Here is a 15,686-nt window from a genome sequence, read left to right as displayed (position 1 = left end):
TTCAAGTCCCAGTCTGGCTTCTGGCTGGGTTCAGGTCCCACACATGGGCTCAAGTCCCAATCTAGGTTCTGGCTAGGTTCAAGTCATAAATGTTCTCAGTTTCAGTAGAAAACTGCTTGTCCATTCTAAATGTAATAGTGGTTGCCAAAGGGGAGAGAGAGGGAGTGGGATGGACTGGGAATTTGGGGTTAGTAGATGCAAACTATTACACTTAGAACTTAATTATTTTTAAATGCATTTATTATCTGCTTTCCCTCACTTCTGTAAGCCCTGTAAGGGCAGAGCTTTGTTTATTCATTGCTGAAGCGGAGCTAAAAATATGCCTTTTAGGCTTAAGGATTGTTTTGAGTTGATTATTTGAATAGACACAGGAGAAGCTCTTAAAACTGAGTTGTTACCCTTTTGTAAGAGACATTTACATTTATAAAGGAGGTATCCTTTTGTAAGGGTGTCTGCTCTCTGTACCAGGAAAAGGGAGATGAATAAATCTCTGGAAACTCTTATTGACAAGTCTGCATAACAACCTTACCCTTGTTAAACTGTGCTTTTCCTGGTCACCTCCCATAACTCCTCTCACCCTCCAACATCTTTCTTTTTTCTTTAGCTGGAGATAGTATTTAAGGTGGTGGCTTGGGCCGTTTCTGGGAATTACTCAGTTTTTCTGGGTATTTCCCAAGTATAAAGGGAGTATACTTGTTGCTAAACTTCTGTTTTTCCTCTGTTAATCTGTCTTTCATTACAGAAGAAGTCTCGGCCAACAGCCTATAAGGGTAGAGGGAAAATTATTATCCTCCACTCTACTGGTATAGCCAGAGTATCTAGAAGAGTATCTGGCGCAGACCCACTCAGGGTTAGAAACTCATAGCTAAAAGGGTAATGAGAGCCAAGTAGCAAATTGTGGAGAAATGGGCTGGAGATACAAATGAGCTGCCTGGAGATACCAAGGCTTTAATTATTTTTTCCTCAGGGTGAGGATGTGGCTTTGATGACACAAACAAGAACCAGTAGAGCCCAGTGTTGAAAACACCCCATTAAACAAAACCACATAGATGTAATGAGCACTCCGTGAATGGTGCTGTAAGCTCCACATTACAGCATCAGCAAGAAAACGAGCTTCTCAGATTCAACAACAGACAGTGTCATCATTAGAAACTCTGAGGACCATGGTCGAGTGAACTGAGATATCCTGCATTTACTTTTACTTTATGTGACCATCTTTTGGCTAAAAGTTTCTGTATCCTTGGCTAAACAGACAACCACATGTAATCTTACAGTGGTCTGGACATGAGTGGTTTCTTCTTGCTAAGTTGTGATCCTCTTGAAAGGCTGTGGGGATATTTCATATCGGAGAACCTTGAGATACTCCTTCCTCCTCAAGCAACCCTTGTCTAAGCCAAATCAGTGTGTTGGAAAGAACATTATTATCTTCTGTTTCTATTAGAAGAGAAGTATAATAAGTAACTTCATTCATTTATCCATTCAACAGATTTTTACTGAGAACCAAAACTAGATGCTGGCAACCATTCTCTGTATCAAGGAGTGAACAAGATAAAGCCAATATGCTCGTGGAGCTTATATTCCAGTTGAGGCAGACAATAAAAAGTAAACTGGTATATTATTTATATATTTCTCTGTCTTTATGTACCACTATGATACATATACATATATTTATACACAGGCATAGATGCATACGTAGTTATAAATTAAATAAATGTCAGGTCCCAATAAGGACAAATGAAAAATAAAGCAGGGTAAAGGTTATAGGGATGCCAAGGTGGGAAGGGGGGTGCAGGGGAGGAGTCCAAAGTCACAAAGCTGATGTGTTATAGGGCTAGGATTGAAACACAGAGCATTCCAGTGCCAAATCTGTGGTCTTCACCACTAAGCTGAAGCTGTTAAATGGCTCTGCATATGCTAGGCTTCCAGGCTTTTAGAGTTGGCAATGCAGAGGGAGACAGTTGGACTGGCACAGAGACACTTAAAAGGGAAAGCTGGGAATGGAAAAGGCTTCTCATTGTGTGTTTGTATTTTATTAAATAAAAATTTTTTCCAAGATAATAATTGGGGAGTTCCCATCATAGCTCAGCAGAAATGAATCTGACTAGCATCCATGAGGACGCAAGTTCGATCCCTGGCCTCACTCAGTGGGTTAAGGATCTGGCCTTGCCATGAGCTGTGGTATAGGTCACAGATGTGGCTCAGATCCTGCCTTGCTGCTGCTGTAGTGAAGGCCAGCAGCTACAGCTCCAATTCTATCCCTAGCCTGGGAACCTCCATATTCTGCAGATGCGGTCCTAAAAAGAAAAAAAGAATAATAATTAGGAAAAAAAAAAAAAAAACCCTGGTAATTCTCAAAATTAGTGAGGTGAGTCAATGCCCCAGTAAAGGGTTCAGGCTCAAGGTTTCTAGCTCCATTTGTTGATTGCTCTGATCGTACCTTGGAGGCCAGAGAGTAGGAGGCAATTTGCAAGTGAGAAGGTTAAGCTTGTTTCTGTGTCATCTATGTTCTAATGGATGCCTCAGAGGCCAGAATTTCCATTTGACCAAAACTAATTAGGAAAAGCTGGCTACTCTAGCATAAATCATAAATCCAGTAATCAGGTTTTCAGTAATTATAAATTCAGTAAATCTGAATCCAACCAATGTTTATCCCACTCCCTGGGGTAATCATGAACCCACCTCCATGGTTCTGGGGCTGATCTCTTGCCTGTTGTGTGATGTGGTGTGAGCTAGGATTCAAGGAGACTGCCGGGCCACCTGGAGGAAGGAGTCAACTTGCCAGCCCTTCACCCTGGAACTGTGTGGGAATGAATTATCTCAGGAGTATATGGAGCTAAGACCTGTAAAGGATTCTCTTATCCCTCCAATGAGTTACTCTCTAAATCAGCATTTATTAAGTGGTTTCAGGATTTGTTTCATAAGGAAATGTCCACATGGTTGATCATATTCACAAAAGGGAAAAAACTGGAAAGTACATCTAACAGAGTTTAAGAGCTTTGCTTAGTTTCACAAGCTTTGTCATTCACTTGATCTAGACTCAGATCTTCCTCTTACCAGCTATATGACATTGGACAAATTTACTTACTTTATGGCTTGATTTTTTTTCTACTGTAAAATAGAGATAAATGGTTACAGAAATATGAGGACTAAATAAGATAATGAATGTATCTGCCAAAGAGGAAGCACTCAATGAATGTGTGATTGCCATCTGTTAGGGAGCCTGCTTCGTACATGTCCCGTCCTCTGAGAATTATCCCCTCACACAGAAATCAGCTCCTGTAAATCTATGTAACAGTCATCCTGCCTACTCTGCCCTGTCTAGCCATGTTATTGATTATAACAGAGGTAGACACCTAATATATGCTGGGGCAATCAATTCTTTCTGCCCAGAATTTGAAATTAGACCTCAAAGACTAATTAATTTTCTGCAGATGTAGGGCCTGGAAGGTTAAAACTCAAATATCACTTGAGGGACCTCTGCAGAAGGGGCAGAGGAATGTAGTCTTTGGCGCAAGAGGGAAATGAAGCAGCAACATAGCAAGAAGAAATAATGAAAGACCAACGGAAAAGGTAAAGAATAGAACAGAGGAATTCCCGTCGTGGCGCAGTGGTTAACGAATCCGACTGGGAACCATGAGGGTTCAATCCCTGCCCTTGCTCAGTGGGTTAATGATCCGGTGCTGCTGTGAGCTGTGGTGTAGGTAGCAGACGCGGCTCGGATCCCGCGTTGCTGTGGCTCTGGCGTAGGCCAGAGGCTACAGCTCCGATTGGACCTCTAGCCTGGGAACCTCCATATGCCACGGGAGCAGCCCAAGAAATGGCAAAAAGCAAAAAAAAAAAAAAAAAAAAATAGAGCAGAAAGAGATTCTGCCTCGGTCCCTGACTGTTTCCCAGTTTCTAATCCAAAGACTCTCAAAGCTGGCTGAATTTCCTGTCTTTTGAATTCTGTGAGGTAACTCTATTTTCTTCTAATAATTTCCTATTGGTTAAATTAGCTTAAGCAGTTTCTGTTCTTTGTAATCAAATAGGCCCTAAGAGAAAATGGTAACCTAACCATTTGTATTTGTTAATGTAATAGATCACTTCGGACATTCTGAACCAGAAATGTACTTAATGCAATTAAGTGAATATAAGTCAGAAATAATAAAGAATGAGGTTGGGCCAATTTTCCTCTATCATTTCTATGCAACAGAGGACAAGTCTATATTCCTAACTAAGCCATGAAACAGTGGATCACTACTCCTGTCTCCTTCTCTTCTCCCTCCTCTCACTCTCAGACTTTCATTCTATTTGGGGGACCGAGCTGAATTCCTGAACAGTATCCTATATGCACTGCATCTTTCCTAACAGTAACCATAAATCAAAATGTATCTGTTCTCTGACCCTTATCCCAAGCCCCTCATTTTTGTTTTCTAAGAAGGCAGCTAGATACTCTGGTACACTAACTCAAGCCAACATGTGAAATGAGGCCAGTATAAGAGAAGGCTACCCTTTCATTCCAGGAAACGTACATGTGACTTTATGAAAAAAAAAATTCTTTAATTAAAATGAAAGAAACTAGTGATAGGAAATTCTGACACTGAATAAAGAAGTGGAATAAATAATTTTTAGAAACATGTTCTTGTAATACTTTTGTATGATAATCACAGTACATATACAAATACCAAACTGCACTAGAAAAAAACATTAAACTAGAGGAGGACCATATATTTTGGACACACTTAAAATTATTGAACTGTTCTTTTTCTACTGTAGCAAAGTTGGGTTTAGAATCTAAAAATAAAAGTATAGCTTAATATATTCAAAATTGTAATCAAATGTTAGTACAAGAAAATCAGTCATAAATGCTTAGTCAACTAACTGAGATTATCACATTTCTATGCTAATCCTATGTTTTTAATTAACAGATAAAGCAGAAGGGGGTATCTAAACAACAGCATATAAAAACAGAAAAAATAAAATTTCAAGCTCTAATTAAATGGAGAAGCAATAACAAAATATTGCTGCATTTCAGCAACTGTTCATTAAAAAACAACAGAAAACACCTTGGTATGTCTTTCTAAAATTACATTTCAAGACTTCAGCATCCTCTTCTGTTTTTTCTCGTGGTCATAAAGAGTCCAGATGTTGATTATAAGTGGAACCATCATACCAAACACCATCTGGCCTTCTGCCCTGAATCTCCTAATTGGTCAGAAGATGTATTTCTTTTGGAAAGCAGCCTAGTCCAATGTAGTGATTCAGAGTCGGGGATCTCAAACCAGAACGATGGGGTCCACATTCTGGACCTGCTACTTTCTTTTGACCTGATCTTGGGCAAGATACTTAACTTCCCTAGCCATAAGTCTTCTCATGTTACAGTGGGCCTAACAACAGTACTCACTATTGCTTTGAGGAGTCATTCATTCCCCTTTAAGTGCCAGGCACTGTTCTAGGCATTTGGACTCCAATAGTAAACAAAGAGGTAAAAATCCTCTGGAAGCTTTCACTCTTATATATTGCATCTAAAACACTCAATTAGCATAATGCCTGGTACTTGGTAACTAATCAAAAAAGGTCAGCTGTTAGCACTACTAATACATGAATGAAGCAGAACAAAACATGGGAATGTGTCAGAATGTAGTCAGCACATCTAAGACCTAACAGTGGCCTTGCCATTAATTCTCTGGGTGGCCTTCATTTAATCCTTCTGGGCCTCAATTACTTAATCTGTAAAGTGACCTTAAATATAAAATACATGGCAGATAATGAGACAGAGAAAAGATGAAGGGTTCAAAAACATTAAAGAAAACATCAAGATGCATTAAGCACAATAATACTTTTTCAATACATTCAAAGCTTAGGAAGAACTCATGCTAGGTAATCATTTGCATTTAAAAAATAAAGAAAAACTCCCAAGAAAGGGAAAAATGTAATTGATCAATTTTATACCAAATCTTTAGCTTCACAAAATGTGAAATCATGAAAAACAAAACTTAGATAGGAGCAGCATCTTACATTTATCTTTTAGAGAAAAGTAATGACATGCAGAAGGAGGTGCAACTCCTTAAAGCAAGAAACTGAACAATCTAAATTAGATGAAACATATTAAGTGCATCAGGATGGGATTAAGATGGCAGAGTAGAAGGACTAGAGCTCACCTTCTCTCATAAAAGCAACAGTTACAAATAGCTGCTGAACAATCTTCAACAAAATAGACTGCAAACTATCCAAAAAGATATTCTACTCCAGAAGACAAAGAGGAGGCCACATCAAGATGGTAGGAGGGGTGATTATGAGATATAAGCAACCCCATACCCACCAAGTGGGCGGCCCAGAGACTGGGGTAACTGTATCACAGAGGCTCACCCATGGGAGTAAGAGTTCTTAGCCCCATGTCAGATTCCCACACCTGGGGATCTGGCATTGGGATGAGGAGCCCCCGGAGCATTTGGCATTGAGGGCCAGTGGGGCTTGTGTGCAAGAGCTCCACAGGACTGGGGGAAATGGAGACCCCATTCTTGAAAGGTGCACACAGGCTTTCATGTGCATTCAGTCCCAGGGCAAAGGAGAGACTCCATAGGAATCTGGGTCAAACCTGCCTGTGGTTCCTGGAGGACCTCCTGGGTAAACAGGGAGTGACTGTGACTCATTGTGGGGGAAGGACATTGGAGGCCAAGGTCTCAGGAATAATCATCAGCATGTGTTCCTCTAGAGGTGGCCATTTTGGAAAAATCTGTCCCCACCCATCAGTAAACAGGCTGCCTAAAGAACCCCCAGGCACACAGCCACCTCTAATTTCACCCAGAGACAAAGCCCCACCCACCAGTGGGATAAGAATCAACTCCACCTACCAGTGGGCAGGCACCAGTTCCTCCCGTCAGGAAGCCTGGAGAAACCCTGTACCAACTTCAGCCACAAGGAAGCAAGAGAGGTTATAACCCTATTGTCTGCAAAAAGGAGACCACATCAAAAATCTATACAAAATGAAAAGCCAGAGAATTATGACTCAGACAAGGAAACAAGAAAAAAACTCCAGAAAAACAGCTAAATGATTGGGAGATTACCAACCTCCATGAAAAAGACTTTAGACTAATGATAGTAAAGACGATTCAAGATCTTGGAAATAAACTGAAGGCAAAGATTGATAAATTATCTTTAAAAGTATACCTCCTAAACCGTAAAAATAAAAAATCACTGAATGAAATAATCTTCTGGAACATACTTAAGTGAAATGTAATATTGTTCCTTTCTGGGTGATCCTAGCCTTCCTAAATTAGTTTTTTGTTTTCAATGAAAAAAATAAGATTGGTCTCATACTGATACCTTTTCATAAAATTATACATTTTTCTTTTATCTTTTTCTCTTTTTTTCTTTCCTTTTTTTTTTTTTTTTTTGCTTTTTAGGGCCGCACCTGTGGTATATGGAAGGTCCCAGGCTAGGGGGTGAATCACAGCTGCTGGCCTACGCCACAGCCACAGCCACAGCCACGCAGGATCCCTGACCCACTAAGCAAGGCCAGGGATCGAACTCACATCCTCATGGATACTAGTTGGACTTGTCTCCACTGTGCCACAACCTGAACTCCACATTATACATTTTTCAAGGTTCTGCAAATTTTGTTCAAATTCCTTTTCTTTTCCAATGAAAAACCAATTGTAATTATCTTAAAATTATCTGAATGTATGAATAGATATTCTCAAAGTTTAGCCAAATTAAAAGGAATGCATGGTCCTTAGTAAGAAAGACCTTGTTTATGTGGCTCAGTCCAATGTCCCTTGAACTTCCCATTTTCATAATATTGAACTCCTTATAGTTCCATGATTAAGTGCTCTCTCATGAAAAACATTTTAACTTTGTTTTCAACTTTCCTTAACCTAGAATATTCTTTCCTCTTCTATTCAATGATACACCCATCCGTCAAGACTTACTCAGACAGCATCCTCTGTAAAACTTTCCCTGACATTCCCCATTATAGCTCTCAAACTGACAGGTCATATTAGACCCTCCTGATATTATTCCCAGGGTATTTTGCACACATTATCACCGAATTGATCATCTCTTTGCATTATTATTATTTTCTGTTACATCCATCGAAGGCAGGGACCATGATTTTCTGTTGCTATCACTGTGTCACAGAAAAGGCTATTGTTCTTGTTTGTGAAATACCAGAAATATCATTATTCTCAGTGGATAAGTAAAAAGCTAACTAAACAATAAAAGTATTTGTGGTCTTATATATTTTAATCTGTAGAGTCACTGATTTTACTTCACAACAAAGAAACAGCAGTGAGGTAAAGAACCAAAAATGAAGGGGAAGCAGCACAAGGCTTAAAATAAAGAAATCATATTCTACAGCACTTCCCCAAAAACACCTTTTCTGATATTGACAATGACATAAAATATTATGAAATTTAGCAATGTCTCTAAAACTCCCCATAGATTATGGTCTTTAACTCAAATACATGGCAATCAAGAGCTTATCCTCCCTTTACTCTCCATGGATAAAGACCGTGGCACAAAATCAACTTTTAAAAATAACCCCCCATAAGTGACTAGACATAGTTCCCAGTGCTACACAGCAGGATCTCAATGCTAATCCATTCCAAAGGCAATAGTCTGCATCTATTAACCCCAAGCTCCCAATCCATCCCACTCAATTATGATAGAACATGATAATGTGAGAAAAAAGAATGTATACATGTATGTATAACTGGGTCACCATGCTGTACAGTAGAAGAAAAAAATAATGTATTGGGGAAATAAAATAATAAAAAAATACATACAAAAATAAATAAAAATAAAAATAACCCCCTAAATAAATAAATATAAACATGAATCTTGGCGTAGAACCCAACAGCAATAAAACCATGAATGCTATTGCCATTTAAACCTAGTATAATGTCAACCCTCAATCCACTTAACATCAAAAAGGATCAGGTTTAATACTTTTTCTAGAATGACATCTAACAATCTAATAACACACCATTGTAAGAAATAACCCCCCTCCAAAGTTTATCAGTGTACTTCATATATTCATATAAAATAAAAGTAGGAAAGAAAACTCCACTTTGGCTTATATTATAATTATAAAGAAAATGGAGTTGATTACAACTACACTGAAACACAAAATAACCAGCATTCTCAAAGTATAAGCAGAAATAGTTTCAATTAGAAACTTAGTGTATCAAGAGAACACTCCTGGAAGTAAAGTGGAAATTACAAGAACATTTTCCAAAAGCAGCCCCTTTCTTTATACAATTACTTGTTTCCATTTTATAGCTGTCATACTTGTTTATCTGTAATGAAACATGGCTCTGCTCTTCTCATAATAATCAAAACAGTAAAACAAAGCACAACAAAGAGAATGCTTCCCCCCTCCAAAGTGAAGATACTATTTGGTGAGATACCATTAGGAATGTTTTCAAGTACCGAATTCCAGTGACATCTAACCAGTGAACAGGATAAAATTTGTAAGTTCATAAAAATTTTAAAACATAATTAAATTTTTTGCTTTGATTCATAGGACAAAGACTTTAAAATTCATAGACATGTATGTATTTTGGGATGTCAAGAATGGGGCTTGGTGCCTTTTTGCATTATTTGAAACAGGAAAGGAAAGTTTCAATCATGTTTTAGATACTTTATTAATTTTGAAATACCCCATCAGCAATTTTTCAAATGAGGAACAACACTTTTCACTGCAGTGTATACTATTCCTATCTACCTACCTACCTACCTATCTACCTCTCCTATCTACCTATATATCTAGGTATAGATACAGAGTATTTACATATTTATATTTATACTACATAAAATATATTTGATATTTCTTAGGAAAAAAAGCACACAGTATGTCTTGAGTATATATTTTAAATGCAAATCAATTAAAATGCCATTGTAATTGCTACTGCTACCACAGAAATAGTTCCACAGGATGACACATAGGGACATGGTCACTTTCATTAAAATTTCATAAAAATTCAACACAAAGAGTGATTTACTTCCTCAATATAGAGTCCTATACTGGTGCGGTACTAAAGCGAAAAGAAAAAAGAACCTGAATTCATCCTAAAGAGCATTTACATAAATTTGAAAAGAAACAAAAGACCACTGGCTAGAGATACCATAAAATTCATCCAGTAATCATGATTAACAGGGAAATAAGAATAGCAGATAGTTTAGAAGATGCCAATGGAGGTGATTATGGAAAATATTATATTGTTGTTATAGCTAGTAAGGAAAGTCGAATCAAAAACGTATTTATGAAAAGACAAGAAGAAAACAGTCTACGTGACAGGTGACAAATTTGGGGTTTTGTGTTAACACTTGTCAGCACCCTGACAGATGTGACTAATCGATCACTGGACTCTGTCACTGATCCTGGACTCCTTCTCAATGCACAACAGAGACAGCCACTACCAATCACTGAAAGCTGGCATGGAATCCTATTTGTCAAGCCTGTGTTCAAAGACACTGTTCAAAATGTTCAGTCAGGTACCTTCCCCTCAGGCAAATAATACAGGACTATGTATAGCCTTCTACAACATGTGGTCAAGCATGGGTTGACTTTCAAAAATTTTTAAGTGCATGAAAATTCTTAAAAAGCAAAATGAGAACATAACATTACAGCAGATAATATTACAACTCTAAGTGGGATAAATTTTTCAAAACCAACTGCCATCTACAATTTAGAATGGTTTCAATTCTGATGACAGTCATTTAAAAAAACAGTGTCATCCATTTGCAAGAAAAACAAACACTAAAGAGCAGCAAGAAACTGAAACAGCAGTTCTCTCAACCACAACACACCAAAAAATAAAGACTGTTACCGGTAACTGACAACAAAACAGCTTCAATAACGTATATTTACTATGATTTAAAGCCACAGATAGTCTAATGGTTTAAAAAAAAATCTGTGACAATGAAAAACTTAAGTAGAGAATTTGATACCCAAAGTAGCATTAACACCTGAGCAATAAAATTGTAGGTTTTCTCTAAATAAAGGGCAAAATCCTTTATTGTTACTTTTAACAAAAAAATAATGAGATTAGTGATTATGCAATTCTCTGAAATTGTCTTCACAAATATCTATTACAGTGTGATTTGATCTACATTCATCAAAAGTAAATATAGTTTATTTTCATAGAAAATAAAATAGGACTACAATAGTTATTTAGTTTTGGTTGTCTTAATTTCCAGAAAATAGTATCCCTATTGAAATGTATTATAAAATACATGCAACTGCTGAACCACAGTTGAAATATAAGCCATAATTTTAGTTTCAGGAGAAAATTGAATACTAAGCAAAATTTTTGTGGGGAAATTAAGAAAAAATATTCATTGATATCAAATAAATATATATATTTTCAGAAATATTAAGTCAAAGGCTGCATAGTGAAACACATGAGAGAAAAATATACCTCAGTAACCAACCCGCTTAAAGTCCACAATCGTTCAATGTGACAAAGAACCTTCTCCAAGCTAAACGGTACCATGCACTGTGTCCAGCAAATAAAAAAATGCATCAAATCTGCCACTTTATTTTGCTTATATACACTTAGCCATATTTAGAATCTGACATAAATTCCACAAGAGGTCTTAATTTGTATTCGTATTTAACAAAAAAGAATACTTCCAGCTACAAGCAACTAACACCACAATCTACAGAGCATTAAGGCCAAGTTGCTGGTCTTAATATAATTAGAGAAAGTTTTCTAAAATCTCCTTCGAAATAACTAATGAGCTAAAATCCTTTAACCTTGGCAAAATTCACTGCCATGAAGTGCTGTTTTAGTAGTAGGCTCTTCTATGACATTATAAGTAATTTCTTTGAAAAATGAAAATAGGTAACACATGAAGAATTTTATTTGGCTCTAAGAGTGTAGGTGCTTATATAACTAACTTGTAGTACATCGTATTACTATGCTACTCATGATTATAATAAAACAAATTTTAATTAGTAAGTTATCATCTGATGAGGTGTACTTACCTCAAGTAAGATAGAAAACGACTGTTTCTGTAAACTATGTAAACAACAATCAAAGAATGCCTTTGCATAAAATGTGAAAACCAACAATAAAGCACATGTTTTTTGAAAGAAATTCATTGCTCTATTATAGCAAATGTACCATTTTCCTACTATTCTATAAATAAAACTGGAAAGTGCTTAAAAAATATTTTCCTTACCTGTGTATACAGTTTTTACTCTCGAGATATGACATACCAGAAGCAGCATCTAATGAAAATTTCACTAACTGTTTGAGTTTTATTTCATCCTTCTTCTTTCTCAGAAAGGAGAGGAAATCACCTCCTAGAAGAATTGACAGATGGCCAATGAGAAAAGATAATGATGCAAGTCATATTTATCACCTGTTAGTGACATGCGACAGAGCCAAAGGCATTACACATTTAACCATGCTTTTTGCCCATTGCATTTAAGTGAGGAAAAAACAAAATATGAAAAAAACACATTTTACTAGAAAGCAGACACCATGCATTTTCCTAGATGTAGTTTAGTACTTTAAGTACTTTAAGTGCTTCACACTCTATATTATCTGACATACAATAAAATTCAAAGTCATACTTTTTCCTCTGTCACAATTTTTCACTATACTTGTTGGCTAAAATTTTTTCAGAAACCTGAGATTATTAACTATACCATCACTGATAGTAGAAAAAAAGAGGCAATGATTTGGTAAGATTTCGTTTTTGAGCTAGGGTGCATTTTTGTGCATCAAATGGATTCCAGTGATGTCTTAAAAAATTCCTTGGAACTAGTATGGTCCAAAAGAAATATAATGCAAGACACAGAGTAATCTTAAATATATGGGTATCCAAAATTTAAAAAGTAACAAAAGCGAAAAGGTGAAAGTGATTACAATAATGTTTTCTCATTAGCCCAATACATATAAAATATTACTATATCAACATGTATCATTACAAAATTATGGAAGAGGTATATTACATTTTATCATCCTAAGCCTTTAAAATATGATGTGTACTCTACATTTATGGGACATCTTTGGACATCTCAATTTAGATGCAAATTTCCATCTAAAATAGTATTTGATCCATATTTAGATTCATGCACTTAAGTTGTTCCAAACATGCTTAGACTTTTCTAATAACTGAATCATATATCAATTTTTAAATTTAAATCAATTAAAATGAAATGAAATTTAAAATTCAGTTTTTGTAAGCACTAGCCCCATTTCTTTTTTTTTTTTTTTTTTTTTTTTTTTTTGTCTTTTTGCCTTTTTCTAGGGCCGCTCCCGTAGCATATGGAGGTTCCCAGGCTGGGGTCTATTCAGAGCTGTAGCTGCCAGCCTATGCCAGAGCCACAGCAACGCAGGATCCAAGCCGCGTCTGCAACCTACACCACAGCTCACGACAACGCCGGATCGTTAACCCACCGAGCAAGGGCAGGGATCGAACCCGCAACCTCATGGTTCCTAGTCGGATTCGTTAACCACTGCGCCACAACGGGAACTCCAACTAGCCCCATTTCAAAAGCTCAGGTGCTCAGAAGCCACACATGGCCAGTAATGACCATATTAAATACGGCAGCCTTCAACCATGCATTCATTAACAATGTGGCATGAAAGGCTATTGCTTGATTCCTTTTCCTGGTTAGTGCATAGTAGAATGCATTACACTATTAAACAAAACAAAGCTAAGTTAAACTGTACTAGAATGAATAGTCTCTAAAAACAGCCATTCCTACTTTTCCTTTCTATTAGGCCCCCAAATATTAAGCCAGAATTTTGCAAGAAGGATTAGCATTTTAATTGTCATCTCCTGACCTTTTTGATCCTCTTCACCATGGATCTAGGCCTCCTTAAATACAACAAATCTAGAGGTGAAGATTTAATGGCTTTTTCTTTAAGGAAAGTACCTAGAAAATGAACATGTGCCTAACACTCCTAGAATATTCTCTTTTTCTAGTCTCTTCTATTTACAAATCAAGTATGACACAAATTTCGGTGGACTATTCACAAAATCTGTAAAGTTAAATGCTTTAAAAATAATCATAATGGTGTCAGATAATTTACTTTTTTCTGCTCTTTTAAAGGGAATATCAAATATATTACTAAGAAGATTATCAGAATAGCTTCTATCAAGCTTGACTTAATTTTATGAAAAAAAAACAAACGTAAATGTAACAGTAAACAATAAAATTAACCATTAATTTTTCAACTTATAATAGGTACCAAAAATGTCTATTAAAATGAACTTGAAATCAATACTCAGTTCAAGTTATTCCTTGGACCAATATTCATACATATTAATTATTTTGTTAAATATATGTTGGCTTATTTTAGAAAAAGTGTACCCTTCTGGCCTTGAAACCACATAGCATTTTGTTTAAGGTATGGAATAACTTTCAAATGAAAAATGTCTTTTTTTTTTTTTTTGGAATTTGATTTAAAGCAGCATATGACATAGCCCCAGTGTTATAGAATCCTAGTATTATTAATTTTCAAAATTGGCTCATATTCAGCATTTTTCCTTCTGCCTCCTGCTCTTTTTTCTTTCTTTTTTTTTTAAATGGCTGCACCCACTGCACATGGAAGTTCCCAGGTCAGGGACTGAATCCACGCTGCAGCTGCAACCTTCTCTGATGTAACACTGGATCCTCTAACCCACTGTGCGGGGCTGGGGATCAAACCTGCACCTCTGTAGTGACCCAAGCCACTGCAGATGGATTCTTAACCCACTGTGCCACAGCGGGTACGCCTACCTCCTGTTGTTTCTAAGTTTAGTGTTTCATATAATCCTCCTTGTACCCCCAATCCTTGGCTCTGGGAAGAGAATTGTGCCTCTGTTGTTCAGTATGCTAGTTTCAGTGACCACTGATATCTAGCATGTAATAATAGCTCAATAAACATTTCTTCAATAAATGAGTAAGCAACATTACATATTCCTTCTTTTTGCAGTTTATAAGCTACCCATGAAGACAAACTACTCAAAATTTTTTTATTCATTTTAAATGTCTTCCTTAGCCCCTCACCAATGGTTAGAACTATCTTTTCAAGTACTTGTTAAATGTTAAAATAATATTTAGAAAAGGATGACATTACATTTCTTATCAGTGGCACCTGAAGGATGCCATAATATTCTTTACATCCCCCAACAGTAAAACTTAAGTGTGTTTAAGACTCTGTGCTCATGTTGATAGACGCTTTTGTAATGCTACTGCTTTACAAACTGCATCGTTTAAAAAAATTATTTGCAAAGAAGCAATCCTTGGTAGGTAAGCCTGTAAACCAACATAGGCATACTACATTACTAAACAAAGAGAAGACAAAACTTAAATAGCATTAAAAGTTGGCTGAAAAGTGATGCCAAGCCAATTAAGGTATAGTACTAGGAAGGCAGAGTTAGATACAGCTTCTTCCAAATACTGTGGCAAAGCCAAAGATACAGACGGGGGTATCTGGTTCTCTTTTAGTTAATCCAACCATATTTCTGCTTAAGAGAAATTTCTTGCTTAAAATCATTAAATTATTAAAGTAAATTTTAAGTTTATTTCCAATTTATAGTTACTCAAGCCACAAACACAGTGATCTTAAGGAGCAAAACTGTACCGTTCCATAGCCCTAGTCAGCTTCCTGTAGAACACTCTAAAGAAGCAAGGCCCCTTTATATATAAAAATTAAATCATTAGGATTCAGTAATAATTACTCAGCCTAAGCCTTGGGTGA

The 15,686-nt window shown here is 36.6% G+C and overlaps 1 protein-coding gene across 11 annotated transcripts in view; it reads right to left on the bottom strand.

Moving 5' to 3' along the window:
* The window catches only part of FER (FER tyrosine kinase), a 440,923-nt gene that overhangs the window by 96,597 nt on the left and 328,640 nt on the right, over positions 1–15,686 (bottom strand). For all 11 annotated transcript variants that reach the window (XR_014838490.1, XR_014838489.1, XR_014838491.1 and 8 more), the window contains one exon: positions 12,169–12,292. Coding sequence is in view for 8 of the 11 variants with exons in the window: in XM_021084605.2 (XP_020940264.1) it covers positions 12,169–12,292 (124 nt within the window). In the remaining 3 variants the exon portion in view is untranslated. The remainder of the gene's footprint in view (positions 1–12,168; positions 12,293–15,686) is intronic.

Source organism: Sus scrofa, chromosome 2 (assembly GCF_054392235.1).
Source record: "Sus scrofa isolate SSC_HxYL_T2T_F1_AM1 chromosome 2, Sscrofa_HxYL_maternal_Yorkshire_Landrace_v2.0, whole genome shotgun sequence".
Lineage (NCBI taxonomy): Eukaryota > Metazoa > Chordata > Mammalia > Artiodactyla > Suidae > Sus > Sus scrofa.
Note: the sequence above shows the minus strand (reverse complement) of the source record. Positions and strands in the feature narration are given on the sequence as shown.